Below are 27,450 nucleotides of genomic sequence, written 5' to 3' on the forward strand. Positions count from 1 at the left end.
CACACAGCAATAGATAACTGGACCAGGGTTTGTCATATCACAGTAGAAAGAGGCCAAGATAAGAGGGACTGAAAAGCCATCTGACTTACATCACTGACTTCATCTTTAACCTTACGAACGTGCAGCAACATGGGCGTGTCGTGGATTGTGGTGTATCCTCTGGGTTTGGCCTTGTTGTATTCCAACTTATACAGTATCTGAAGGAGTTCAGAAAGCAGAAAGACAATGTTATGCTTCTCAATTTACAATGTAAAATTGTAAACATAAAGTTGGTTTTGTTTTGTTTATGAGTGAATATAAAGGAAAGAGAATTCTAAAAATTCAGCAGGGGATTTCAGGCACTCTGCTGAAGCCACAGTGTTTTCCAACTGGGGGAAAGGGGAAAGGGGTGTCCACCAGTTTGCTTAGAACTATTCTTTTTGTGAAAGAAGAGTCCTATACAGAGCAGGACATTGAGTTTCCCTGTATCCCTCCCAATAAAAGGCAGTAGAGTTCCTCAGGCATTGTGACAATCTAAAATGCCCTGTCACATTTACAAATGCCCCCTGAATTTGGGAATCCATTCAGGGTGTCTCACACTTACATCACTGATTAGTTTGTTGACTTTTGTAGTACGCAGATGTTCTGGAGTGTCCACAATTGAGGTAAATTTGTCCTTGGTTTTTTCGTATTTATTCCTGTATTTGATCTAAATTGTGGAAGAGAAGAGTTAAGTTAACTCTAAGAAGAACAGACGGCTTTAAGGAATCTAATTTTCCTCTTGAGAGAATTACACAGCCAGTAGTAGAATTGTTACGTAAGTCAAAATGTAGGAGATGGGGTCATGGTAGCTTTCTCTTTAAATCCTAACTGGAATGTTTAAAATAAATCAGCATTTGATGGCAATAGTATAATGGAGTGAGAAAATAATCAAAAAAAGCAATGACAAATTCCAATATGTTTTACACATATGGAAACGGGCCCAGAGAGGTGGAGAGAATTGAGCCAAGGGCATACACACACACACACACACACACACACACACACACACACACACACACACACAGTGAACCTCAGAACCAGGCTAGATCCCTGTTCTCTGGACTGGCAAATACTGTTTCACTTACACCACACTGCATCAAATATGTGTGATCCCTTAATAGCTATTTCTCCATAATAAAGATGAAACTGGGATGTAAAATAAAAAATGAGCATATAATATTAGAGGCAAATATTTCTTAACATGCATTCTATTTCGTAATTTCTAGGTCACAAATCTTTTTCTTCATGCACAGAAGCTGTTTCAAGCAACACAGATACGAAGAGTACAACAAAATTTCATCACAATGATTTGGTGATCATATAAGGCCTAGAGTAAGTTCAGCAAGCAGAATGTTCACACAGCAACCTTATCTGCCTCATTTCACATGTGGATCTGAGGGCAAATTAACATGATAAAACAAGTTGCTAATACAATACATTCATAACTTTTTTCACATGAGAACGATGGTATTTTATTAACATAGTATCTGATAGTTAACCAATTCTCACTGTTCGGTGCTGTTACAAATTTACATTTCACTATGTGATGGAAAGGTATGTGCCTCAATTGGCCTTGTAGGAAGGCAACATGACCAGCAATGTGGTTCACTAGTGTCCTTGAGAGTAGAATGCTGGGGAGTTCCCTTCAATAACTTGGAAAATTAGCAAACTCAAGAGTAGCCATGAATATGTAAGATATTCAAAGAGCTGCCCTGTAATCCTCATCTCTCCCACAAGGGAGGCTTGCAGTGGTAATTGAACAATGGAAAAATGAGACAAAAACATTAACGAGTCAGACTTTTTAAATGTCATTGAATCTACTTAATATCGTCAATCTGTAAGCATTCTATTTCTTTGGGGAAAATACTGAAAAAAATCTATAAATTAATGTTATACAAATTTGGAAATCGTGTTTGAGTCTCAGCTAATCCTAGTAGCAGTTCCAAAGGATTGAAGGATAGTCAGTGGCCTCTGCAAAGATTATGGCTGTAGCATCATCACACTTGGCCCCAACCAGAGTTCATTTATAAAAAAATGAATATTTATGCAGCTTCATCATATGAAACCAGCATGGGGCAGGGAAAGGAAATCAATGAAAGCATAGATGTGATGTAGCCAAAGGTTCCAAACTTCCTTCTTCACATCACGTCAGACATTACCTGGCTCCACATGTGTGTATTGTAGAGGGCAGTCAACATATCTGGACGCAGAATTTCGTTACATCCTTGTTGCAGAAGCATCTTGGCACTAGATTTATATTTTTTCTGTTCATGCAAAGAGCAGTGAAGCACAAAAGAGACTTATGAAGACAGGAAAGAACATGGCTCTATATCCCAGTCACCTCTGAGTGAAGAGATGTAGGCATACATACTTTATGTACTCACAATATGTGTGGGTGAAGACACCAAATATGTTCTAATGCCAACCAGAAGACTGCAAAACTTGTGGTTGACCATCTATAGTCCTTGTAAATGGGAGGTGAAAGAGTTATATCTTACTTATGTTACTGCCAAAATTGCTTTACAGAAAAGAAAACATTGGATAGCAAAATACGGGAAGGGGTTCCATCTTCTTTCCTTCCATTAATTTGTTTCTTTTGTTTTTACCTTTGTAACCCAAAATATAATTTGGCATGGCAAAAATGCAGTTGACAAATAGGCCCTCCAGAAGAGTAAAGCATGGCAGGACCCAACCTTCCTTTCATCTTCACCACAGCACATGTGAGGACACAGAGCAGGGACTGGCACACTCAAATAGCTCACGGGCTTTTTGGGTGGCTAGACAGATACTTTGAAACGGAATAGTACAATATCATAGGCAGAACCTATGACATCCTTGCAGCAGACGGGACGACATCTCATGAGAAAACTGGAGGACAGTCTGCCTGGGCCGCCCGGCCAGCCCTCACAGTACCTGGCTGATCTGGTCGCCTGCGGTCTTAGCCAACAGATGTCTGGGCTCATCGACCACCAGCTGGTATTTATCTTTCCGCTGCTCATAATCAGCTCTGTATTTTTTCTGCTCAAACATATCAAATTAGAGCAAGAGTACAACTTCAAGGGTACACAGAAATGTCCCAAGTTAAACGCTACAGAGAGCCAGAAACATGTCATTTCTAGAGATGGGCTCCGGCAGCATTCAGGTGATGAAAACAGGGCAAAAAGAGTCAAGTGGATGATGATCACCTGGAGAAGACTAAGGCTTGGGATACATCTGCTTTATAACACTGAAATTGGAGTACATTGTGCCTAAACATTCTCCATCTTTACATATGATGCCACTAGAAGTGCTTAGATTTTATGGCATCTTACGTTGTATTTAAAACAAGGTACTGATGCGTTCCAGGTTTACTATCTAAGGCTATGAGAATCAAAAAGCATAATGCATGCTAAAATATTCGTGGACAAATTATAGGAGTCCACTAACACTAGTTAATTTATTTGATTAAAAAAGGGATGTGGAAATCCTTTGAGAAATAGAAAAATAGAAACAAAATATATTAAGACTGCCCTCGTAAGAAGCTACTGACAGTGATTCTTCAGAGTTGTCCAGCCTGGAAATCTAATGAAAATGAACTAAATCAAATTAAAAAAAAACAAGCACAACAGCAAAAAAGTCATACATTGGAGTATGTACATTGGAGTAACTGTACCATTGGCTACATTTTCATTTTTTGGTAACTTTTACTAGTTTTCTAACATTGTTTTTGACCTTATATAAGTCCTTGGATAATGTGTAAATGGGAAATTAAATATAAAACCACCCAAACATAAGTAAATTTATAGCTTCCTTATTTCAGTGATTTTGAGCTTCATTTAACTTGTTAAGATAGTTCCAGGGAAGACTGAGTAGAATATACAGGAAAATTTTTGTTGGCAAATGGATACTTCTCTGCACCAATGTATGTGAGAGTAACCATAAAATAAAAAGAATGTATGAATCATAACTATCCCTTTAGGGTGGCTTGTCCAGCCACTGCCACTTTGGCACCTTGGTAAGGGATATTAAATTAACCTTGAACTTGTGGGTCTCCCAACTGTACACAATAGTATGTTTAAGGGAGTTCAGCTGATAGTCAACAAGATCCTTTACCTCCTTGGTCTTGTCCCTGACAGGGCCAAGCTCCCCTAGGCCAGTACAGACAGAGGGCACGGTTGAGGGCTCTCCTAGCACTCTGGAAGTTCCCTTCACTTGTTCTTACTCACGGTTTTGGCAGAACCCATTGGATGGTGACATTACAGAGTCTTTCCAAATCTTTATTTTGAATCAATGCTTAGAATGGCTTTTCTGCCATTTAATGTAGTTGTTTTTAATCAACTAAATCTATAGACTGCTTAAGGGAACCAAATAGGCTTAATGGGATCATGTCACACATACCTCATTCATCAACTGAGTTGCATACTTGAAATGCCTATTGATTGGACAGTCGGCGACATACTTGAAATCTGATTTTGTCCTTTCAAATACTTCTTTGTACTTATACTAGAAAAAAACAGAAACTGGTTATTATATGGTAGGCTGTGATTATGTCAAGAATGAGACATCCATTTATCTTATCATACATATACTTGTATTAATTGATTTATTCATAGAGCTAAAGTATTTACTAAGCTCTTAACTTGTCTCCCAAGATAATGAAGGGTAGAATACCTGGATCTTGAAAAGTAGCCCCCAAAAACATAGTAGAAAACACTTTCCTTGAATGGATGTCAAACAGATCTATTTTTCATACTTGGCAAAAATTCCAATCAATTTCTTCTTTGTGCCTATATATTATAACAATTATTATTATTATTTTTTGCTTTGAAGGTATTTAATATGTGCAATTGCTGGAAGATTTCAGTCTATTAATTTGAATATCATTTTCCAGTAATTAATCAGATAATCAAAATGTTTTAAAATAGGGGTCAACTATTTTGACCCATAGGTCAGATATAGCCCATTGCCTGTTTTTAAATGGCCCAATGAGTTAAGAATGATTTTTATGATTTAAGGGGTTATAAAAAGCATACAAAGAAGAACATGTGACAGACTGAAGGTGACCCACAAAATCTAAAATATATACCATCTAGCTTTTTTTTTTTTAATTAGAGAAGTTGTGGGTTTACAGAACAATCATGCATAAAATATAGGCTTCCCATTTGCTACCCTATTATCAACACCTTGCATTGGTGTGGAACATTTGTTACAATTGATGAAAGCACTTTATGACTGTACAATTAACTATAGCCCATGGGTTAACTTAGGGTTCACTGTTTGAGTTGTGCAGTACTATCTAGCCTTTTAAAAAAGATTTCTGATCCAACGTTAGAGCTCAAAGGAAGCTAATCCAAATGCTTTATTTTGTAAATAGGAAAATGATGCCCATAAAAATTAAGTGATTTGTTCCATTCACACATCAAGTCTGTGGATCCAAATAACCTCACTTTATATTTGCTACCATATCAGCCCTAGCAGGGTAAACCACTCTGAGACATGATAATAGGGAAGGAATTCTAGAAGAGCCGTGAGGAGTTATACTGAGATGACCTCTCATCAAGTTCAAATAAATGACCATAGTCAATGAGAAATTCCAAAGGAGAGTGAACACTTGAAATATTTACCCTAACCATGGTTCTGGAAGCAAGGACAAAGATGGAAACATGGAAGGCTACTTTTTCAGTGGTAACTCTGGGGGTGCAGGTGTATGTTGAAAGGATGTGTCTATTCTCCTTGAGTAGACATACCTTACTGTAGAGAGTCTTGTTCTTTTCAGCCAGAGTGAAGTCAGGGGTATCATAGGCATAGCAACCAATGCCCTTAAGCCAGGTCAAATCTTCTTTATATTTCACCTGGGAGAAAAACCACATCAAAAAGTATTAAGACCTGTGTCCAAACAGCAATAGATTGGGATCCATACATGTAAGACAAAGAGAAGCTCTGAGTCCTGAAGTACATGGAATAATAAGTATTACAGTATAAAAGTAGCTCCCTTTAATCTTGATTTCTGCTCACTTTATGGTGTATTGTTATAATAGTATATAGAACTTTTCATCTTTAATACTAATTAAAGCAATTCACATTTAACAGGCATACTTTCCTAGAGAGTATATCATTAGCCTGGCAGCTGTATTTTCATATAAAGAGCTGAAAACTTGTTTCTAAATGACAATTGTTATGTGCTTTAATTGCTTCATAAAGTTATCTCTTCAACTGATAAAAAATAGGCTATTTCCTTGCTGAAGGATATCATTTCCAGTCATGTAATATGATAACATACATTAAGAAGAAAAATTAGGTTTATTAATTTGGATATGTTTTTCTCTCATGTAAGTGGAAGTTTACTCATTTAGTAATTGAGTTTTAGGATTTAAACTTCCATACACAAGATCTCGAATTTAGCCAAGTGTTTAATCAGGGGTGTTTTTTGTTTTTTTTTTTTGGCAAGGTGTCACTTTTATTATCCTTATGATATAACTGCTTTGAGATGCTTATCTGTATTTACATCTCTCCACCCCAACAACAAAGTCAGCTTCAAACAAAAGAGTCTCTAAACAAACAGTTGTTTCATGAGTTGCTCGGCAAGGGAGGCATCTGCTTTCCAGATTCTAAAGCTGTCAGTGCTGGTGGCAGAGAAGACTCCCGGGTCTTGTTGGCCCAGCCTGTTCTTCTTGCCCCTGTCAGGCTGTGGCTGTATCTGCAGGTGGGGGTGGCCTGGGGGAGGCTGAAGCCAAGATGAGCTGCGGAAGCAGAGGAAGACTCCAAGCCTCCTCCTCTCCAACAGTGGCCCAGCCCCAGTGGGTCCTAGGCTTCACCTCCATGCATCTGCTCACAAGCCCACTTCCCAAAAGGCTATCCCCTCCTCATGTCAATTCACACCCCCCCGACAAAATGAGTACCAGAAAAAGTCTAGAGATCATCTATCCAGTGGCTTTCAGATGAAATCTTCAGGCTCTGATTTGCTGATGTCTGTGGGCCATGGGCTGCTGGCTGCTCACACATTCTTTATTTTTTCTGGACCACAAGTCTTTTCTCCTTCAAAATCACTTGCCCTAGGGAGATTTGTTTGACCAGGGTTCTGCAAAGAGTGGCCCCCAGACTGGCAGCATCAGCATCACCTGGGAACTTACCGGACATTAAATTCTCAGACCTACTGAATCAGGAAATTTGGGGGTAGGGTCAGTATTCTTTGTTTTAACAAGCCCTCCAGGGAGGTTAATCAGCTTTCAGGCAATGTTTGATTTCATAACTCATATGGGAATGTGAAGTTATATGTAAAAATAGAAGATTTCAAGACTCACATCACTGACTGCATCAGTGACCGCCCGATGGTGGAAATGCTCTGGGCGATCAGGAATGGACCTCCAAAATCCCAGCTGGCTCATGTAGTTCTCCTTGTATTTCACCTATGTGAAAAACACAAAGACGGCTATAAGGTCTTGCCCAAAGTTCCTATTAAAAAGTCTACCTCTATCTAGACAGTTTTAGGAAGGGAGGATGCTAAAACAAACAAACAAAAAAAGATGGGTTATCTAGCCCAACACAAGTAGAAACGCAGAGGGACATACTTTGCTGATGTCATCCGTGACCTTGCGGTGATAAACAATGTCCAGAGCATCCTTCACAGTGTGATATTTCCCTTTGGTCTTTTGAAATGTTTCTTTGTAGCGTAGCTGGAAAAGAAAAAGCACATGGATCCTGAAACACTGGCAAGTTAAATAAATGAGCTCTTTTAAGCTTGAACTCTCTTGAGCCTTCTCTCTTAGGATTCCCCATGAATACATTTAGGAGAGAATAAAAAGCTTATTTCAGATCCTGGAAGAGAAAAAGGACATTAGGGGAAAACTAATGAAATCCGGATAAAGTGTGGAGTTTAGTTGATAATAATGTGTCAATATTGGTTTGTTAGTTGTGACAATGGTAGTGATGGAAGTTGTTAATAATAGAGAAGCTGGCTGTGGAGTATACAGTAACTTTCTGTTTTATCTCTGCAACTTTTCTGTAAATCTAAAACCATTTAAAATAAAGTTTATTTAAATGTAAAACAAGCAAACAAGCTGATTTGGGTAGACGAAAACAAACAAACTAGTGTGCGTGGAGAGGAGAGAAACATTTAGCTTCGAACTGGTACTAAAAAAATCCCTTCTCCACAAAACTGTCTGAAATTTTATTTCATTATGATCATAGCCTTTTTGATAGTTCAAGAGATGACAGCTCTGAATTTACCTAAAAGTTTGTGGCAGATTCATCCCCTCTTGCCCAGATGGGTCCTACTCTGAGCAGTCTGTTTTCAACATCAAATAGGTCTTTTTTTTTTTTTTTTTTTTTTTTTTGGTAGCTGAGCAAACACATAATGAAAGATGTCTTTTCTTTTGTCTTTGTATTTCTTGTTTTTCAGATGGTTAATCTTGTAGGATTGCTTAGCTCTACATGTGGGGATAACCACAACAGATTCTCTGAACTTAAGGCCAGACACCACCCTTGTCACAGTGGACTGTTTTAAAGATTAGGATCATCAGCACCGGTACTGATAAAGGCCTAGGGATGGGGCTGCCCAATGGGGTATAAGGAGTCCCAGGGAAAATTTCATTGTGTGGTCACTCCCAAAATGTAGTAACTCAGATCACACTTGGTTCAATTAATATCCAAGAGTCACCTTGAAGTGATAAATATGGGAATGTCACAAGAAGACTAAAAATACCCCAAGGGATAGATTTTGAGAGGTGTATATAATTTTTCAGTATATATATAGTCAATGTTATATATTAAAAATCTTATTGTGTCATCTGGATTGTTGCTGATGTTCTCACAAACATTGGGGACTGACGGCTTGATGTGCTGAGCCGTCTGTCTTGGGGCTTGCCCCTATGAAGCTTGTTGCTGCAAGGAGAGGCTTAACATGCTTATAACTGTGCCTAAGAGTCTCCCCCTGAGTACCTCTTTCTTGCTCATATGTGGCCCTCTCTCTCTCTCTCTAAGCCACCTTTGCAGGTGAACTCACTGCCCTCCCCTCTACGTGGGACCTGACTCCCAGGGATGTGAATCTCCCTGGCAACGCAGGATATGACTACCGGGGATGAATCTGGACCCAGCATTGTGGGACTGAGATCATCTTCTTGACCAAAAGGGGGATGCAAAATGAAATGAAATAGGGCTTTAGTGGCTGGGGGATTTCAGATGGAGTTGAGAGGTCACTCTGGTGGACATTCTTATGCACTATATAGATAACACTTTTTAGGTTTTAATATATTGGAATAGCTAGAAGTAAATACCAGAAACGACCAAACTCCAATCCAGTAGCTCTGACTCTTGAAGATGATTGTATAACGATGTAGATTACAAAGGGTGACAATGTGATTGTGAAAACCCTGTGGATCACACTCCCTTTATCCAGTGTATGGATGGATGAGTAGAAAAATGGGGATAAAACCTAAATGAAAAACAGGGTGGGATGGGGGGGGTGATTTGGGTGTTCTTTTTTATTTTTATTTTTTATTCTGATTCTGATTCTTTCTGTTGTAAGGAAAATGTTCAAAATTGGTTGGGGTGATGAATGCACAACTATATGATGGCACTGTGAACAGCTGATTGTACACTGTGGATGACTGTAAGGTATGTGAATATATCTCAATAAAACCAAATTTTAAAAAATTCTAAATATACATAAAATAAAATTTGCCATTTTAACCATTTTAAGTGTTTAATTCTGTGTCTTGGCTTATATTTTAAGCACTAGGTGGCACTGCCTTCTTTCTAAGTAGTCGAGTCCCTTAGCTCCATATGAAAATTTTGACAAAATCATGGAACTGAGATACTGTTCCAATTTGTTGCACCCCCTGACATTTCTGCTTAATGATCACTCCAACGACCTTAAGATGTACTGAAATCTTACAACTATGTTGCTAAACTGAGGAGTTACGGGCTGGCTTTGACTCCATCCATCCTTCTCTAGGGGTTCTGGTACTGGTGATGGGTGGGTACGAAGCTTTCTTAATTGAGTTCTGAAACACAAAAGGGGTATGGACTGGCCATCTAATCTTGGTTGACCAATTTCATATCGCCCTTAACAGGAAATATAATTACCATTAAAGGGCAGTCTTCCCTTGATCATGACGAAAATGAAATGAGAGTCTGGTCCATCCTAATTCTCACTAATGTGTCACGCACATGATCTGTAGTTATATATAGGTCATGTTATAGATCTATAGTTATAGATCATAGTTCTATAGTAAGAGACAGATATCTAAATATATATGGTTATATATCTATTTATATAGATACATAGATTTATAGTTATAGTATAGTTAATCAAGAGAAGAAAGGGAACAGACATTTTCTGAGTGTCAACTTGAGCCCAGCACTGTGCTAGGAACATTATATACATTAGCTTGTTTAGTCTAATTTAATTATCATAGTTCTTATCCTCATTCTGAATATGAGAAAAAAACAGTCTCAAAAAGTTAGATAAATTATATACAGTCAAACAGCAGGCAAGTGACAGTGCCAAGATTTGAAACCACGTTTCGCTGACTCCAAGCCCATGACTTTATGGATAAGTATCCCTAGGAAATGCTACCAAAGAATTACAAAATTCTACTTTTTGCCCACAAGAGCAATGAGAAGAACAATAGGATTTTAGCATCTCTCAGCACTGTCCTTAGCTTCTTTACCTAATTGGTATAGTTTGTGCCTATTTTTGTTTTTTCTCCTGACCCATGACATGGCTTTGAACTATGGTTATGACTGTGACATCTCAAGTGAGGGAGTTCAACACCAGCTCTCCCTATCACAACAGAAGAAAGAAGGAAGAGATGCATACATCACTGGCATTCCAGTAAGCCTTCTTGGCTCTGATGAGGATTGGTGTATCTGGAACTGGGGTGTACTTGTCCTTCATCTTTTCATACTGAATCTTGTACTTTGTCTAAGAAATAAAAACACAGGAGAGAGAGACAAACTTAAGTTCAAGTGTTTTATCCTTCCCACTTTCAACCAAGTCACAGTATCCAGCCAAGGGACACAATATACCATACTCTTTAAGAGAATAGTTTTGTGTTTTGTGTTGTAAAGATGCTAAGCATGATTTACTGTAGTGAGCTCTCTCATCAGAGGCAGCAGGTGAAGGTTTTAACATGGGAGTTCTTTTAACCCAGCACCCTGTTGCCGAATCCCCAACTTACCTCACTGACCATGTCCTTCACGTCTTTAGCGTGCTTCAAGGCTCTCGTCTGGTTTCCAGCGTGATGATGGGGTCTCTCTTTGGTGGCAAGTTCAACATACAGATACTATACAATCAGAGAATGGAGTGAGATGTTAGCAACATGAAATATTTGGTCCTCAGCCCTCTCTATTTCCAACCCTTAGATGGGAGGGGAGATGTCCGCTTACTGTTGTTCTGTTTTTGTTTTGATATATGTGTTTCTGTTAATTTGTCTCTCTGTGTCTCACATTTGGAAATACATATACACCCTTCAGTTATCTGATATTCCTACTACCAAGTGTGGTCCAATGTAAAGCCATATGCTAAAGTGACAGAAAAACAAGAGGATTCTGTTAGAGGCCTCAACATTAAAAAAAAAAAAATGCCTGTTTTGCATTGTCCTATGGAATGAATCATCCAATTATTTTTCACTCCCAGGATCCACAGACCACTCATTCAATGCCAAAAGTTGTACAGCAGTCAGAAAAGAAGATGTGGCATCACCGGCTCATGTAAAACACAACCTCAGTTAAAATGGCTCAAAAGAAAAATCACTTCTTGAAGTGCATGAGGTTGTGTCAAGAAGAAGCAGTGTGAGGGTTTGATATTGACCAGGAGTGGCCAGGTACACACACATACCACCAGAGACACCAGTGTGGCAGGTTTATGAATCTTCATTAATAAAGGATCTTACCTGACTCTGAAGCTTCTGTCCTCGTTTGGCTCGTAAAAGATCAGGAGTAACAGGAACTGAAGTGAAGATTGACTTTTGCTTTCTGCCTGCAGCTCTGTACACCAGCTGGACATAAAACAAATCATTGTCATCAGTTCTGCCTTTTAGATATGTTATATTGTTATATTCTCTGTAGACGCCTGCACTTCTTCCTTCATAAAAAAGCAGGGGCCCTCCCACTGTAAAGATCTCAGTTTTTGTCCAATAAACCAATAATTTGTTTGCCTCCTTACCCCTCCTAGACTTTCTGTAGCCTGCTTTTGGTCCCATTCTTACCTGTCACTTCCAGGATCACATTCCAGCAATTATCCCCTTCCCCTCCATATCTTCAACCCCTTCTGTTCTTCCAGTCCCCCTCTTCATCGGCCAACAGGCTCAAGCCCCCCTCTCCATGAACCCTTTTCCAACCCCTAGCCAATGGCCTGAATTCCATCCTTGAACAATCAAACAATCTATGTGTTTCTCCTTTCCTCTCTTTCAATTAATTTCTCAAGGTGACAGTTTGGCTTCCACTCAACCCCTCTAATGAAGCTTGTATCATTAAGGCTACTAAAAACTTTACCATTGTCAAATTCAGAGAATGCCTCTCTATAGCAAGTGAAATTGTTCAACAGTTTCCTTCTTGAAACTCTTCTCTGCCTTCATTCCACTGTCTCTCCTTAGTGGTCTCCTATCTTTTGGGGCACTCCTTCTCAGCCTCCTGTGGTTCTACTTCCTCTGCCCTCTCCCAGATCCTTAGGATTTAAGACTTGGCTGCTTTCACTCCTTACATTCTCCTTCAGCGAGTTCATCCATACCCATGGCTTCAACCATCACTTTGAGACTGACAACTTCCAAATCCATATATCCAGTGTCTTCTGGCTCCAGACCTGAATTTTCAACAACTTTCTGAACTTGGGCAACTCATCATGATCAATGTAGAATTCTTTATATTACCTCCATTCCCAACCCAAATCTGCTTTCCTTATTTTCTCTGTTTTGGTAAATGTCTCTCTCATTTCCTAGTCACTCAGGCCAGAAACTTGGGGAGTTATCCTTTACCCTCACCCCCCACATCAAAATGCTCATGAATTCTTGACTTCTAACTTTGTGGTGTCCTTTAAATCTCTTCTCTCTTCTCATTTCTCACTGTTACTGCCTATCTTTTTTTTTTTCCTCAACATGTCTATAGGAGCTTCCTAAATCACCTTCCCAACTCCACTACTGGATCACTCCATATGACTTATCCATCTTTCACAAGTCTGAGAAATTTTCTTAAAGCTCCAAGATAATTATATGTAAATACTCATATCTGTCCTGCTTAAAAGGTAATACTTCAATGATTTTTTATCAAACCCAAGATCATTAATATGGCACCCATGGGTCTACATGATCTGGCCCATATCTATGTTTCTAGCCTCATTTCCCTTGATTTGTTAGAATTCATGATGGCCCCTTCTATATACTGTCCTTTCTGCCCAGAATGTCCTTCCTCCTCTTATCTACCCAGAAAACTCTAGAGTCCAGACTGTCTTCATTGTTCCTGTGATACACCATGTATCATACCAATGTCTGTCTCTTCCCCTGGTCAAGGGCCCATGGAATGCAGGGCTCAGCTCTAACATCCTTTCATCACCTAATGATTAGTCAAAGTGCCTCAAAAATAGTAGTCCCCTAAAAAATATTAAGGGAACTAGAAAAAACAGATGGATAGCAAATAAATTCTAATCACAGATAGAAATGCCAGTTGAATACATGAAATGTAAAAAAATGTGTGTGTGTGTATATATATATATGTAAGGTATATGTCCATTTCTTTAATTCTAAATGATAAAGAAATGCAAATTAAAACAAAATGTAGCTTATCTTCTTCAGGCTGATTCTGGTATGCTATTGAAGGAAAGGAGATAAACTAAATGAAAATGTATTGTTTCTTCCAGGCTTAATCTTGAATAAAGCAAATCAACAATCTCATAGAATCTTATAGATAAAAGGAGTCTGAACCGTCATCTAGTCCAGTTCTCCAACTTAAGAAATTAGGGTGCTGAAACTGTGACTTATAGAAGGTCACATAGCTAACTGGAAATAAATCTGGGACTAGAACCCAATCCTCCTCTGCCATTTCTATAAATCTCTTTGTACTGTATTTCCCTTTTACTTAGTGATGCACTGTTCATGCTGCTTGGGACATCACTGCTTCTAGCACTACAGATGTATATATACATCAACAATTGATACAATTCAGAGACAACTCAAAATTAGTCAATCACTTGAATGTTCTCACAAACATTGGGGACTGATGGCTGGACATGCTGAGCCCTCTGTCTTGGGACTTGCCCCTGTGAAGCTTGTTACTGCAAAGGAGAGGATAAACCTGCTTATAATTGTGCCTAAGAGGCTCCCCCTGAGTGCCTCTTTGTTGCTCAGATGTGGCCCTCTCTCTCTAAGTAAGCCACCTCGGCAGGTGATCTCTCTGACCTCCCCCCCTACGTGGGATCTGACTCCCAGGGGTGTAAATCTCCCTGGCAATGCAGGATATGACTCCTGGGGATGAATCTGGACCCAGCATTGTGGGATTGAGAACATGTTGACCAAAAGGGGGATGTGAAATGAAACGAAATATAGCTTCAGTGGCTGAGAGATTTCAAATGGAGTTGAGAGGTCACTTTGGTGAACATTCTTACGCACTATATAGATAACACTTTTTAGGTTTTAATGTATTGGAATAGCTAGAAGTAAATACTCCAACCCAGTAGGCTTGACTCTTAAAGACAATTGTATAACAATGTAGATTACAAGGGGTGACAATGTGATTGTGAAAACCCTGTGGATCACACTCCCTTTATCCAGTGTATGGACGGAAGAGTAGAAAAATGGGGACAAAAACTAAATGAAAAACAGGGTGGGATGGGGGGAATGATTTGGGCATTCTTTATTTTTATTTTTTATTCTGATTCTGATTCTTTCCAGTATAAGGAAAATGTTCAAAAATAGATTGGGGTGAGGAATGCACAACTCTATGATGGTGCTGTGAACAGTTGATTGTACACCATGGGTGACTGTATGGTATGTGAATATATCTCAGTAAAACTGAATTAAAAAAAAAAAGTCAATCACTTGAACTTCCTTTCACCAACAAACTTTTTAAAGGGACTTTTTAGTTGGCATTCCTCAAACATTCCTAGTACTAAAAATCCCTTGGGTCCTTATTAAAAACAGATTTGCCTGCCCTATCCCAGACCTTCTGAATCCAGGGGAGTGCCTGGGGTCAGGAGTTTGTCAAGCCCAGGTCATTCTTTATAGTGGGGCAAGTGTCAGAGAAACTGCACTACTGAAAAATTTTTATTCTTCTCCCGCACGTGGAAGGCAGTACTGATTCACAATATGTACATAATTCTGACAGGAATTGAGAAGAGGAGAAATAAAAGTTTTAACTAATTCTAGACCCAGATATCTAAGGGAAGTAAAGGTATTTCAGAGATGCCAATAAGCACTTTAAGTTACCAAACAACTTTTTTATTATTTGGTAGCTGGAGGAGAGATGAGATGCTTTAAATCTGTGATTTACAACCCTGGTTGCACATTAGAATCATCTGTGGAACATCTAAAAGCCTACAGGTAGCTAGACATTAAAAAAAATTGGTGTCTGGTGTGGTACTGGGGGTAGACTCCCACTTAGGGGTAGTTTAAATATACTCCACAGGTGATTCTGATACTGTCAGAGAGGAGCAGCACATCTTTACTGGGATAAAAAACATTATAAGCATTCCCATATGAATGCTAGCACCAGTGAAATAGCACAGGGAAGCTTTTAGGAAAGCTAGTGGGCTCAAGGTAGCATTTGTAAAAGCTGAAGAATTAATCATCTTCTGTCTCTGGCTCACTAGAGTATAGGAAGATGCACACCCCTCAGCTGAGGGCAACATTTGATGTGCCAGAGCATCTCCAAATCTAAGAACATGAGTAATTCCTAATCAACAGCCATCAGAGCTGTTGAGAAGGATCAGCTGGCCTGATGGCAACTGCTTGGCTCCACATAGTGAAGTAGGATAGATGAGGCTGCTAGACTGACTAATGGTTGAATGAGAATTATATTTGTGGAATGCCCTTAACTTTGCAAAGCACATTTAATCACTGGCAAACCTGGACATCTATTATGTCCAAGGCACTATGGGATACGCATGCAAACAAGGTGGGGTTCCAAGTCTCCAGGAACCGACAGTCTAGTTGCAGGATCAGATCTCCATATAATTAACTGCTGCAATAAATAAAGATTCTCACCGCAAGGCAGGTAGATGAAAATGAAACTAAGCAGTTTGGAATTGAGTGGGCAGCAGGGAGCCACTAAAGACTTTTAAACAGGGCACTGCCACGATCAGGGTCCCTGAGAGCAGGGATTAAAAAGAGAGGAAGTTCTGAAATAAGTTCAGTTTGGAGACTAAAACGATAGTGTAGGACAGAGGGACTTTTAAATCTATGAAATCATGTAGCCTCTCAGCAGCCCTAGTCATAGGTAGGGCAAGTATCGATATCCTCATTTTACCAAAAGGGGACAAATACTTAAGTGAGTCAGAGTGAGGTCAATTGACTTGCTCAGACATGGTGGCCACTCCACAGTTAAAGGCAGAAGGGAGATCTCTTACCTTCAGTAGTTGCCTGAAAAATGATCATTAGGGGAGCGAAATACCTTTTTGAGTAATTCAGTCCCTACCGATCAAGTCAGTTCACTTGTAGTGACAGATAAAGCGTCCTTACCTCACTCAGGTGTGTCTTCAGCTCCTGCACTTTTCTGTGTTCTGGAGTGTCGAGTACCACCTGGTACTTGTCTTGCATCTTCCTCGCCTTATCAGTGTACAGGTAATGAGACTAAAATAAAAAACACAAAAGAAATACAAGTTGGTTAATCATTTAAGTGACTGCATGTCATGGTCACACAGTTTCTTCCCAGTGGCTGGCAGGTGCAGGCTGGGCAGGCCCTCTGGGCAGGCCTGGGTGTGTTCTCAGGCAGGAACAAAACAACTGTCATTTAACCAAGCTCACGGCCATTTACAGGAGGCCCAGATCATCTTAAGTGAGTCATGACCTGGTCACGTTAATGACAGAGTCCCCCTTAAATCAGCTGTGGGTAAAGATTCTTCCTGCCTGGCACTCTGCTGCTGGGGATGGGGCCTCTGGGTCACTGTGGAGAGGAGACTTCTTGTTCTGAGGATGCGCACTCACCCACAGCTTCCGCAGGTGCCGAGAGCGAACCATGTCAGGGGTGTCGTACAGGAAGCAGCCCAGCCCCTTCAGGATCCGCAGGTCCTCTTTGTATTTAATCTGTGGGGCAAACAGAAATATGGCTGGTCATGAGCAAGGGTAAATCAAGAACAACAAAAAAAAGAGTAGTGACAAATCTTTAATTATTTACCTTTTATTCTGATTGAACATGTTCACCGCCCTGTATTATTAATTTATTTGCCCTCAAATAAATAAGTTTTTTTTTAAATTTAAGTCTGTAATCCTGAGCTGAGGAGAGAACACTGCTATTATTGTATTATTATGTTGATGGGAGAAAGCTATAGAATGGAGCAGTCTTTTAAGAGAAGGAAACATCCAAGAAGGATAATAAAATGGCAGCAAGAAGTTGCTAGAAGCATTCGGAGTAGGGATGAGTAGGAGAAAGATACTAAACATGATGTGGGACATAGGCCAGTTGGAGGGTGAAGAGCTGGCAATTATTCAGTATTGAATGTAGAACGGTGGTCAGCAATTCTTTTATTTTCCAGCTGGTCCTCTTACTGCTATTTCCATAGCTGGTAAAATGTGGGGTTCCTGCTTCCACACCCCAAGATGTACTCTCAATTTAGAAGTACTCAGTGGAAAAGGGTGTAGAGCACTATTTGGCTTAAATCTGAATGCAAGCTGCCTCTTATAAGGAGGGACCCTGTCAGAAAAACTCCTAAGTGCTGCTTACGTCACTGGTGATGTCTCCCACGTAGCGGCAATGGATCACTTGGGGTGTGTAAGGCAGGGATATCATGTGGCCTTGCATCCTGAAGAAGTCTGATTTGTAGATCAACTAAAGAAAAAAAATACCCAGACACGCCCATGTTAGAAACTGAATGGCTGACGTTCATCCCCGGGTTCCAATGCCTGTCCTTTCCCTCAGAAAACACCTACCTCACTGACAGCCTCTTGCGTCTTTTTGACTTGGCGGATTTCTGGTGTGTCCGGAGTTGTGTGAATCTTGTCTTTCAGTTTGTGGTACAATTCTCGATACAGTCTCTGCATTGGAGGAAAAATCATTTCTGGCATTCAATGTAGGATAGTGAGGGCATCAACAATGATGCAACGATCAAACAGTTTACATAAAAAGCTACAAGAGGAAACACTGAGGATATGGAAAAGGATTGAGATTAGGAAAAAAGGGAAATGATACTTATTTCAAGTAGTTGAAGAATTCGGAACACAAAGGACTTCCACTTTCCATTAGATAGTTGGTTAGAAGGATTGGATATGCAAAGCAATAACTTATGTGGAAAGACAGGGTTATGAGTCAGATTGAAATGGAAATTTATTAAAGATTTTTAATACAAATGTCAAAACTTTTTGCTTAGAAAAATTTTGCATCCTGACCTACTGGAACTAAATCTCTATACTAGCATTATCAATTTCAGAAAAACAAATGCCACGGGATACCAGTATCAAAATGGGGACACAAAGGACCCTCATGTCCCTTGCTGAGGTGTAAGCTTACATCTAAAATACAAATAATTCTTAATGTGTTTCAGACAAAGACATGGCCTTTGAAAATCAATATTTCCCCACAGAATTAGCATTTACAGTACCTCACTGGTAACATTGTTGACTCTCCGCACGTGGACAAACGGGACATCTTTGGGGCCAAGTGTATAACCATTAGCCTTGATGTGTTCATAAACTTCTTTGTATTTGAACTGCAAAATCAAAGTCAGAATGAGATTAATGACGGGGAAACAAAGAGCAGCATCACATTTCTCCAACAGAAAAGAGATGTCACTTTCATTTGAAAATTGCTCCCTAAGTATTAGCTGAAAGGAAAAGTCCTTGACATAATTTCAATAGTCATGCAAGTCTTGAAAATTATTTGTTGGCTAAGAGAGCCAGGTCCAGAAAGGAATAAAACTCATTCTTACTTAGATGAAATCTGTTTGAAGGCAAGTATGTAAAATACAGCAACAACAACAATAAAGTCTTTTTTTTTTTTTTTTTTTTTTATCTCCCAGGTGGCTAGAAATTAGGAAATTAGGAAATGAAAAGAAGTACTAAGATAATATTTTTAAGGCTGATGAATAGCTTTACAAACTGATTTTTAAAGTGACATTAGAGCCATGGGAACCAGATTATCAGATCCTGCTCGGCCTTCAGGTTTGATTCCCTGGGCAGCTTGGAAGAGAGCACATATTCTTCAGCCAATGGCTGTTCTGTATGTTCTGGAGGTCAGAGTCACTGGAACAGACAAACTTCTCTAGGCCTCACCCATGGGGTAAATCCAACAAGTCCTAACCTGGTATTTTTTAAAAAGTGGGTGAAGTTAGAATCAGAGCCAGCACCTGGGCAAGCCATTGGTAGTGAGAGCCCATCTACCCCTCTGTGATCAGGGCACACAGGATAAGCGGTTAGGAAAGTAACAGAGCCAGGGCCAGGGCCAGGCAAGAGTTCCTTTCTTTTCAGAGGAATACACAGTGAGGTTATATCTTCTGCAATATGAAACATAGCAGAAGGAAGAGGATCCTATGGTCACACATCAATCAGGGAGGTGTGAAGTTGCTTTTCTAGTAAACGGCTGGGATGGCCCAGCAAGCTTCTGTGTTATGGCAGCAGAAGTAGAGGCATCATGGCCTCCACAGGCCCTGAGCCCAGGTGTGCCAGTTTGGATATATTACGTCCCCGAGAAAAAGCCATGATCTTTTAATCCCATCTCCTGGGATACTGAGATTGGGTTGTTTCCATGGAGATGTGATCCACCCAACTGTGAATGACACCTTTGGTTAAGGTGCGACCTCTGATTGAATGTTTCCATGGAGGTGTGGCCTCACCCATTCAGTGTGGGCTTGATTAGTTCACTGGAGCCCTATAAAAGCTCAGGCAGAAGGAGCTCACTACTAACTGCAGCTGAGAGACACATTCTGAAGACGGCTTTTGGAAGCTGACGGACATTTTGGGGAACGCCATTTTGAAACACAACCTCCCAGCTAACAGAGGTTTTCCGGATGCCAATGACCATTCTTCAGTGAAGGCACCCTATTGCAGATGCCTTACTTTGGACACTTTACGGCCTTAAGACTGTAACTGTGTAACCAAATAAACCCCCTTTATAAAAGCCAGCGCATTTCTGGCATTTTGCATAATGGCAGCATTAGCAAATCAGAACACCAGGTAACTGACCTATGCAGATGCAATTCCTTCAACATCCTATCCTAACCCACCAGGCTACCTAGGCATTGCCAAACTGCAGGACCAATCCAATTCCACAGCACCCCTAGAAACTGCTGCCCCCACCACTTCACAGGCTATTAATAAATATGAGTACCTCAGCCCCTTTCAAACCCCGTCTAAATGTGGAGGAGATCACTCACATAACTGCTCATGTATCGGGTGTTCTTGTTGTGCTTGAAGTGAGGGGTATCAACGGGAAGCCTGTATCCCATGGGCAGGGAACGCAGGCCAGCTCCTCGGTACAGATTCTGCCAGAGTGAGGAAGAAGGGGTTAAATGACATCTAGCTTAGATCAAATAACTGATCTAAGCTAAACACATCGCATACAGCTCACGTTAGGTTTTTGATAAGATACTTAAGGTACTTAGGCTTACTGAATTGATTTCGGTAAAAAATTGTGAAATTCTAAGAGTCATGAAATTAGTTAGCTTTCTCTTAATTTACAGTTTCAGAAACAGAGAGCAATCAGTGAAGGGGCTTATAGAAAATAATTCTTCTATGCTTTTGGACATATGCCCAGTGGGCTGCATGGTATCTAGCAATTACTTGGGAAAAGCAGAGAAAACAGGCAACTAAGTTCCCCCTCTGTACTTACCACCCACAGGTGATATTCAAGCCATCACTTGATCCCTGAGACACACAACTTTGGAAGCCTTAGCCCAGCTTCCCTCCACCATAAACACAATGTCGTGGCACCAGGCTATGAAAAGGCCAAGATGCTCATGTTTATGGCAAAAAGGAGGAAAAGAGCCTCTGTCTGTGACCTTAAATACTCTCTCTCTCAAGGGCACTAGAGGATGAAGAATAGGATTTTAAATATTTTAAAAATAAAATTACTTTAACATCTAGTATAGGAGAGTAGCATTAAAAGCTGAGAGCGAAGCAGCACCATCAGATAAAACAGAATAGGGATATTAATATGCAAGTAGGGTCTGGGTTCTTTCTCTTCTGAATTCCAGCAGTGATTTCAGCTTTTCTATTATTGTTAGTAACCATGTTTGTCCCAACTTAGTTTAAGCTCTTTGAGAGTAGAGATGGTATATCCACCCTCCTCCTTGTCAGCTTGTCAACATGGCTCAAAAATTCCTGTTGCTTGCTCGTTAGGAGATCCTGCCAGCCCAGAGAGGAGGCGGGCTATCCTCTGTTTCATTTGTTTGTTTGTTTTCCAATCTGTGAATGGAAGGGCATTCACCAGGCTGGGCTGAAGGGGCACCCAAGCGAGGTGACGTCCTCAGATGCCAACGGGCCACCCCAGGAGCAGGCCCGGCCCTCAGAGGCCCATGCTGGGTTTCTGCCTGCCCTCAGCCGCGTTCTCATGACTCACCTCACTCTGGAGCTTGTAGGCATGAAGGGCCCGGTCCAGATCCACGGTTTTCACCGTCGGGGCCACTTTGCCTCTGACACTGTGCACGTAGTCGTGGTGGTAGACAGCCTGCGGCGGGGAGAAGAGTCGGCTTACACCGCGCCAGCGTTGTTAGAGAGAAGCAAATAAATGGAAACTGGGTCTCTTTTCTATGTCTTAGCTTTTCTTTTTGCCTAGAGAACTACATGTGTGCCTTGTCCAATAGGATGAGAGTCAGGGTGTGGCATCCACACTGAGAAGTAAGAGGGAGAGACGGCTCAGGTGTAAGAAGAGGAAGTTTTAATAATAGTTTTCAATGTCCTAACTCAGTGGTGTGAGTGAGTATTTATTTATTAATCTATGGGGTTAAAAAAAAATAAGAGCAGCTTTGTGCCTGCTTTGCCTGCTCTGTCTTAGGCAATACCGTGTATATTTGCATACATGCTCCCATTTTACAGAGCGGCATGTGGAGAGTCAGAGAGTAAGTGCTTTTCATAAGCCGCAGAGACTGCATGTGACAGAGGCAGGATGCCAGCCCCCACCTGTCATTTCAGCGCCTGCTTGCCCCTCATCAGCCACAGTTAGTTCTAATTTGTTATAAGGCCTAGGAAATGGGTCTCTAACTGTTGTCTATGATACCAGATATAAAGAGCAACTCTGAAGCTCTAAACACAAAGTATTTCAGAGACTTAGACCAATTACAACTCCATCCCAGGGAACCACTTGAACACCTCAGGTTTTAGGAAACAGGAACAGTGTCTTAAGTACTTTTTTAAGGCCGTGACTCTGGTTTCCCAGTTAGAAATAGCCTGGCACTGCCCAGCCTTTAGCTTTAGCCTCTTCTGCTTGAGTGGTGGCCCCGTGTTTATTTCCAGGCATGCCTTACTCACTAGACCCTTCCCTGAAAACTAATGCCTTCCAAGGAAATGTCCCCGATTCTCACTCACATCACTTATCTGTTTCCCACTTTTGACAGCCTGAACGTAGAGTGGCGTGTCCATGACCAACTTGTAGTTGTTCTTCGTTTTCTGCACGTGAGCTTTATATTTGATCTGCCAAGAGGAAGAAAACAAGCCTATGCTGGGCCATTTGTTACATTGCAAATTGCTGGTTTTCACAGAGGGCTGGTTTTATTTAACTCATGGGAGTTACATCCATAAGCACTTAGTTGATGGACAAGGATACATCTGAATTTTCTAACAGTCGGCGTAACCAACCATATGATATCTATATCACCATATGGATCCTGTAGAGTCCTCTGGGAGGCTTGACAACTGTTCTACGAGGAAAGTTGAAGCTTCCTTATTAAACTCTTGATTATAGTATTAATTTGCCTAACAAATCCTCTCTTTACAAATAAGTCCTCTCTATAGCATTACAAACTCTTAAATGAGATTTTCCTATAAATAGAATGATGTGCTCTATTTTCCAAAATAATCCAAAAGGTGGAGAGAAGAGCCAGAGCTCCTTTTCCCACCAGAGGACAATGTGACAGCTCAACTGCCCTAATAGCCATGAGCATTCCTAAAACATGGCTGAACTCCCTTCCGTAGCATCTTTCTTCAGCTCATACATCCTCTACACCACTTAAGCCACATTAAACCACCTGGTCTGTGGCAACATCCCTATTTTACATAATCTCCCCTTGGCTCTAGATAACAAAAGGATGGCAATAGTCTAAAAACCCGAGGCAAACTCACATCGTTGCGTAGATCATAAGCATGTTTGGCATGGAGAATTTCTGGAGTGTCCCAGACGTAGCAACCAATGCCTTTGAGCCAGTTGAGGTCATCCTTGTACACAATCTGGAGAGTTCCAATAGATGGAGGGGAACAGAAATAAGTAATTTTACCATCATTTTAACACTAAAAACATAACCACACTCTAGACTCCAAGTGACTTAATGGAATGAAAAGCAAAAGTGTCATGGGACCAGTCCAAGGGAGTAACAGAAACATCGGCACACAGAGCCCTGCTTCCAATGACAGCCCCCAATCAAGCCAGAACCAGGTATGTAAAAGCTGAAAGGAGGCTGAGGTGAAGAAACATGCACGTCTGTTTCACAGGGAATGTGCTTACGTCGCTGATCTGATCTGTGACTTTCCTGACATGGCTGTTGACTTGTAAGTCAGGGTGGCAGATCCACTCGTGAAGGTGCAGGCGGTAATCAATCTCACTGACTTTCTTCTGGGAATCCTTAGCAGTGACCATCTCTACCATATCAGGCACAATGTGGATTTTCATCTTGTTCTTTTCATAAACTGATCTGTATAGACGCTGCAATGTGAAAATGATGCACCGATTATACAGGATAATTATGCAAGGCCTCATGGCAACACACAGTTTTTCCAAATGCCAGAGAAGTCCTGAATTTTATCACAGTCAGTGTAACCAACCATATGGATTATTAAGTTACAGTCACTGGTTGACGGCAGGGTGGGGATTAGAATTTTCCAACACTTTCTACAGAGTCATACCAGGAAAAATTTTAAAAAACACGGCACCATGGGCTGAAATAATGTTTAGCTTCTTCACCTACGCACAGTCAGTGCCAGATGCATTGTTTAATAGAACATATTCTATTTATAATACACGGACATTTTACCAGGCGTCAGCGTGAACCAAGGCCCTTGGGGTTTACTTACATCGATGTTGAGCTTGCCAACTCGGAGGCACCGAGCTGTGTTCGGATCATCTTCCACACTTCTTGGTAACGTATAAAGAGCTTTGAACTTTTCATATTCTTCCCGATATTTGACCTAAAGAGAAAAAGTACAAAGAAAGAAAAATAGCTTTGGAGAACAATGGATTGGTGTTGTCAAAAGAGCAGGAAGGATGTGACACCGAGATCCAGCAACTTGGGGTCACCACTTGTCGGGGCTTGTTTCTTCATCAATAGAGAGGGCTAACATTAGAGACTGAGGCTAAAAGAAGCTATATAGCTGGGTATCTGGGGGAATGGGGGGATATTATTTTTATTATTTTTGTAACTGTCCTGTAAGTTTGAAAGTATTTGAAAATAATTTTAAATTCAAAAGAGAGATAAAGACAATGACAATGACAATTACGATTAATACAATCCTGGCCTGGATCTAATAATGGTGGATAAATAAGGCTACATATCTCAAAGTACTTTTTAAACTACAAAGCACTATAAAATTTTAGTTACTGTTATTAAAACTCCTATGCCAATACTAGCACTTTTTACTGCTACTAACTAATTCATTTGAAAGCTTATGCAATGTTTAAATAACCTCTTTTGCGATCATGGCTTTGTTTTTTTGTTTTCTTAAATATTATAAGTGAACCCTTAAAAATACACTCAGGAATTTCTTTGTTTTTAATACTCAACAAGCTTGATGCTTAAGATTAGATACATCCTTGAATTTCAGGGTCTACAGGGTTCTAAGGGAAACTCTTGTAAGGGAAACTAACTTTTAGGCATTCATATTTAGTTCTTAAGCCATATTCACTTATTAATTTGTGTTCCATGACTACTTGAACTAGGTGATAAGTCCCTTAAAGAGACTAAGATCCAATCTCTTAGCAAGTGATAATAAAATTATAATTCTCTCACAACCCAGATGTTCGCGTATCAGTAGAGAAGAGGAAATGGGAGTATGTGTGTCAGAATTCTAGCAAAATCTTTTACTGACTAAAGGACAACTAAAATTCTCATCAGAATTTTCCAGAACATTAGATCACAGCCTTCTTATAGTTACTCAATTGCTCAATTTTAAAGAAGATAGCATTCACAGTCATCTCTTTTTTTAAACTAAGGTTGGAATCTTTCTTTTCAAGAATTAATTTCTTTAGGTCTTTCTTTATTCCAAAAACAATTTGTAGAGAATCATGCCTCTAACTTTTTTTCATGACGAAAGGAAAAGCCTCTGCTGGGCTTTCTAAATCCTACCTATAAATCTCTTTCCAAATGAAAAATTTATTCCTTTGGGCTAGTCTATTTTCAGTCTTCCAAATAAAGTTGGATCTGGACAAAATCATATTAGTTAATATTTCCTCTAGGTAAATATTTAGATTAATTCCATATATTGTCTAAAGAAGTCTTTTCCTAAACTCTGAGTCTCTATTATAGGGTTGTGAAATGAATTTACTGGGGTCACTAGCATTTAAATGAATAGGATAAAACTGCAATTATAGTGCATTGTCTACAGTAAAGTATTCTTGTGTAAAAAACATTTAAGTCAGAAGGAGTTCACAAACTTCAGTTGTGTTTTTGTGTGCATGTGTATGACGTGCGATATAAAATAAATTTCTCACCATGGATGAAAGTTAAAAAAAGTTTGAGAAGTACTGGTCTAAGTGTTATACAACATGGCCAAAATTAAGAGATAAAAGTCTCTAAAGTTTCTGAAAAAACTAGTCTTATTAAAACTACAATGAAGGTTACAAGGAATTTTACGATAAGAGATTTTACTTAACATTTCAAGCCTATAGGGTAAGAGGTCAGAAGACTTTTTACCATATTTAAACAGCTCATGTAATTCAGGATCTTTGAAAATAATATGTCCAAATGCAAAAAAATTTCTTCCTTAAAGTAGAATTTCAAAAGATTTAAACTTTTTATACATTTCATAGTTACACAAATAATTATTTACCTTTTTATCATGAATTTGGGTATGGTGTAATAACCAGTTTTCATCTTTACTGGCTTATTCTTGCCAAAAAGTCCACATAATAATGGACAAAGGGTCATTTTGAATTGTGTGCTCTGTCTTCTGTGCATCCTCCCTTCTGGCTAACACAGAGCAGCAATGTCATTCCCAGGCAGGAGCCCACAAAGCTGTGGCCTCGCATCTGTGAGTTCTCTCTGGACTGCAGTGCCCCTGAGAGCAATAAGCCCCCCACTCTGCGATGCCTGAGCACCTGCAAATATTGCCAGATACTCCCATGGAAGTACCGGGGGCACTTCTGGGCAACATAGGAATCAGCCAGAAAAGTTCTGGGAGAGGGAGCAGGGGAGAGCAGAGGAGGGGCACAGGGTTGCCAGGGTTGTTCTCGACTTACGATGCTGGCTAGATGCTTCTGGTTCCTGGCATGTGTCAGGGACACGGCGCTGGAAGACAGTTTGTAGCTCGTGGCTTTCACTTTGTCCCAAATCTCCTTGTACAGCTTCTGTAGAGGGTTAAAATCTTGTTAAAAGGGAAACAAAATAGCAGATTTTCCCTTTGTTCCTGTTCTTCTCAGACACCCCACTCCACATGCACCTAAGTGAATAACCGGTTTAGTGCCACAACCCAGTTTTAAGGTCCAATACTGTGTTCTCCATCTAAGCCTGCCGGTTGCCAGTTTTTGAGGTCATATTCATTTTCCCACAGGCCTAGGAATTCCAGGGGGATGAAGACCCTTAACAGTTTTTTAATAATCAATTTATCCTTCCCTATTGTTTTGTAGCTGGTGGGGACTCAAAGAAGATTTTTTTCCACTCCCAGGTATTTGCGCAGGAGGAATGAATACTTACGGTCACACAAAAACCTACATGCGAATGTTTATAGCAACTTTATTCATAATTGTCAAAAATCTAGAAACAACTCAGATGTACTTCAACCTGTGAATGAATAAACAAACTGTGGTAACACCACAGAATGGAATACTATTCTGCAATAAAAAGGAATAAACTATCTATTTATGCAGCAACATGCACAATATATTTTGCTAAGAGAAAGAAACCAGACCTAAAAGGCTGATTCCATTTATATGACATTCTGGAAGAGGCAA

The 27,450-nt window shown here is 40.1% G+C and overlaps 1 protein-coding gene across 1 annotated transcript in view; it reads right to left on the reverse strand.

Moving 5' to 3' along the window:
* Window positions 1–27,450, reverse strand: part of NEB (nebulin) — a 243,548-nt gene that overhangs the window by 53,953 nt on the left and 162,145 nt on the right. Inside the window, 23 exon segments of the mRNA XM_037849798.1 lie at window positions 90–197; window positions 584–688; window positions 2,181–2,285; window positions 2,935–3,039; window positions 4,399–4,503; window positions 5,748–5,852; window positions 7,302–7,406; window positions 7,569–7,673; window positions 10,820–10,924; window positions 11,181–11,285; window positions 11,895–11,999; window positions 16,668–16,778; window positions 17,133–17,231; window positions 17,869–17,973; window positions 18,075–18,179; window positions 18,743–18,850; window positions 20,513–20,620; window positions 21,697–21,804; window positions 22,662–22,766; window positions 23,415–23,519; window positions 23,794–23,991; window positions 24,360–24,473; window positions 26,740–26,847. Coding sequence (XP_037705726.1) covers window positions 90–197; window positions 584–688; window positions 2,181–2,285; window positions 2,935–3,039; window positions 4,399–4,503; window positions 5,748–5,852; window positions 7,302–7,406; window positions 7,569–7,673; window positions 10,820–10,924; window positions 11,181–11,285; window positions 11,895–11,999; window positions 16,668–16,778; window positions 17,133–17,231; window positions 17,869–17,973; window positions 18,075–18,179; window positions 18,743–18,850; window positions 20,513–20,620; window positions 21,697–21,804; window positions 22,662–22,766; window positions 23,415–23,519; window positions 23,794–23,991; window positions 24,360–24,473; window positions 26,740–26,847 — 2,532 coding nt within the window.

Source organism: Choloepus didactylus, chromosome 9 (assembly GCF_015220235.1).
Source record: "Choloepus didactylus isolate mChoDid1 chromosome 9, mChoDid1.pri, whole genome shotgun sequence".
Taxonomy (NCBI): Eukaryota; Metazoa; Chordata; class Mammalia; order Pilosa; family Megalonychidae; genus Choloepus; species Choloepus didactylus.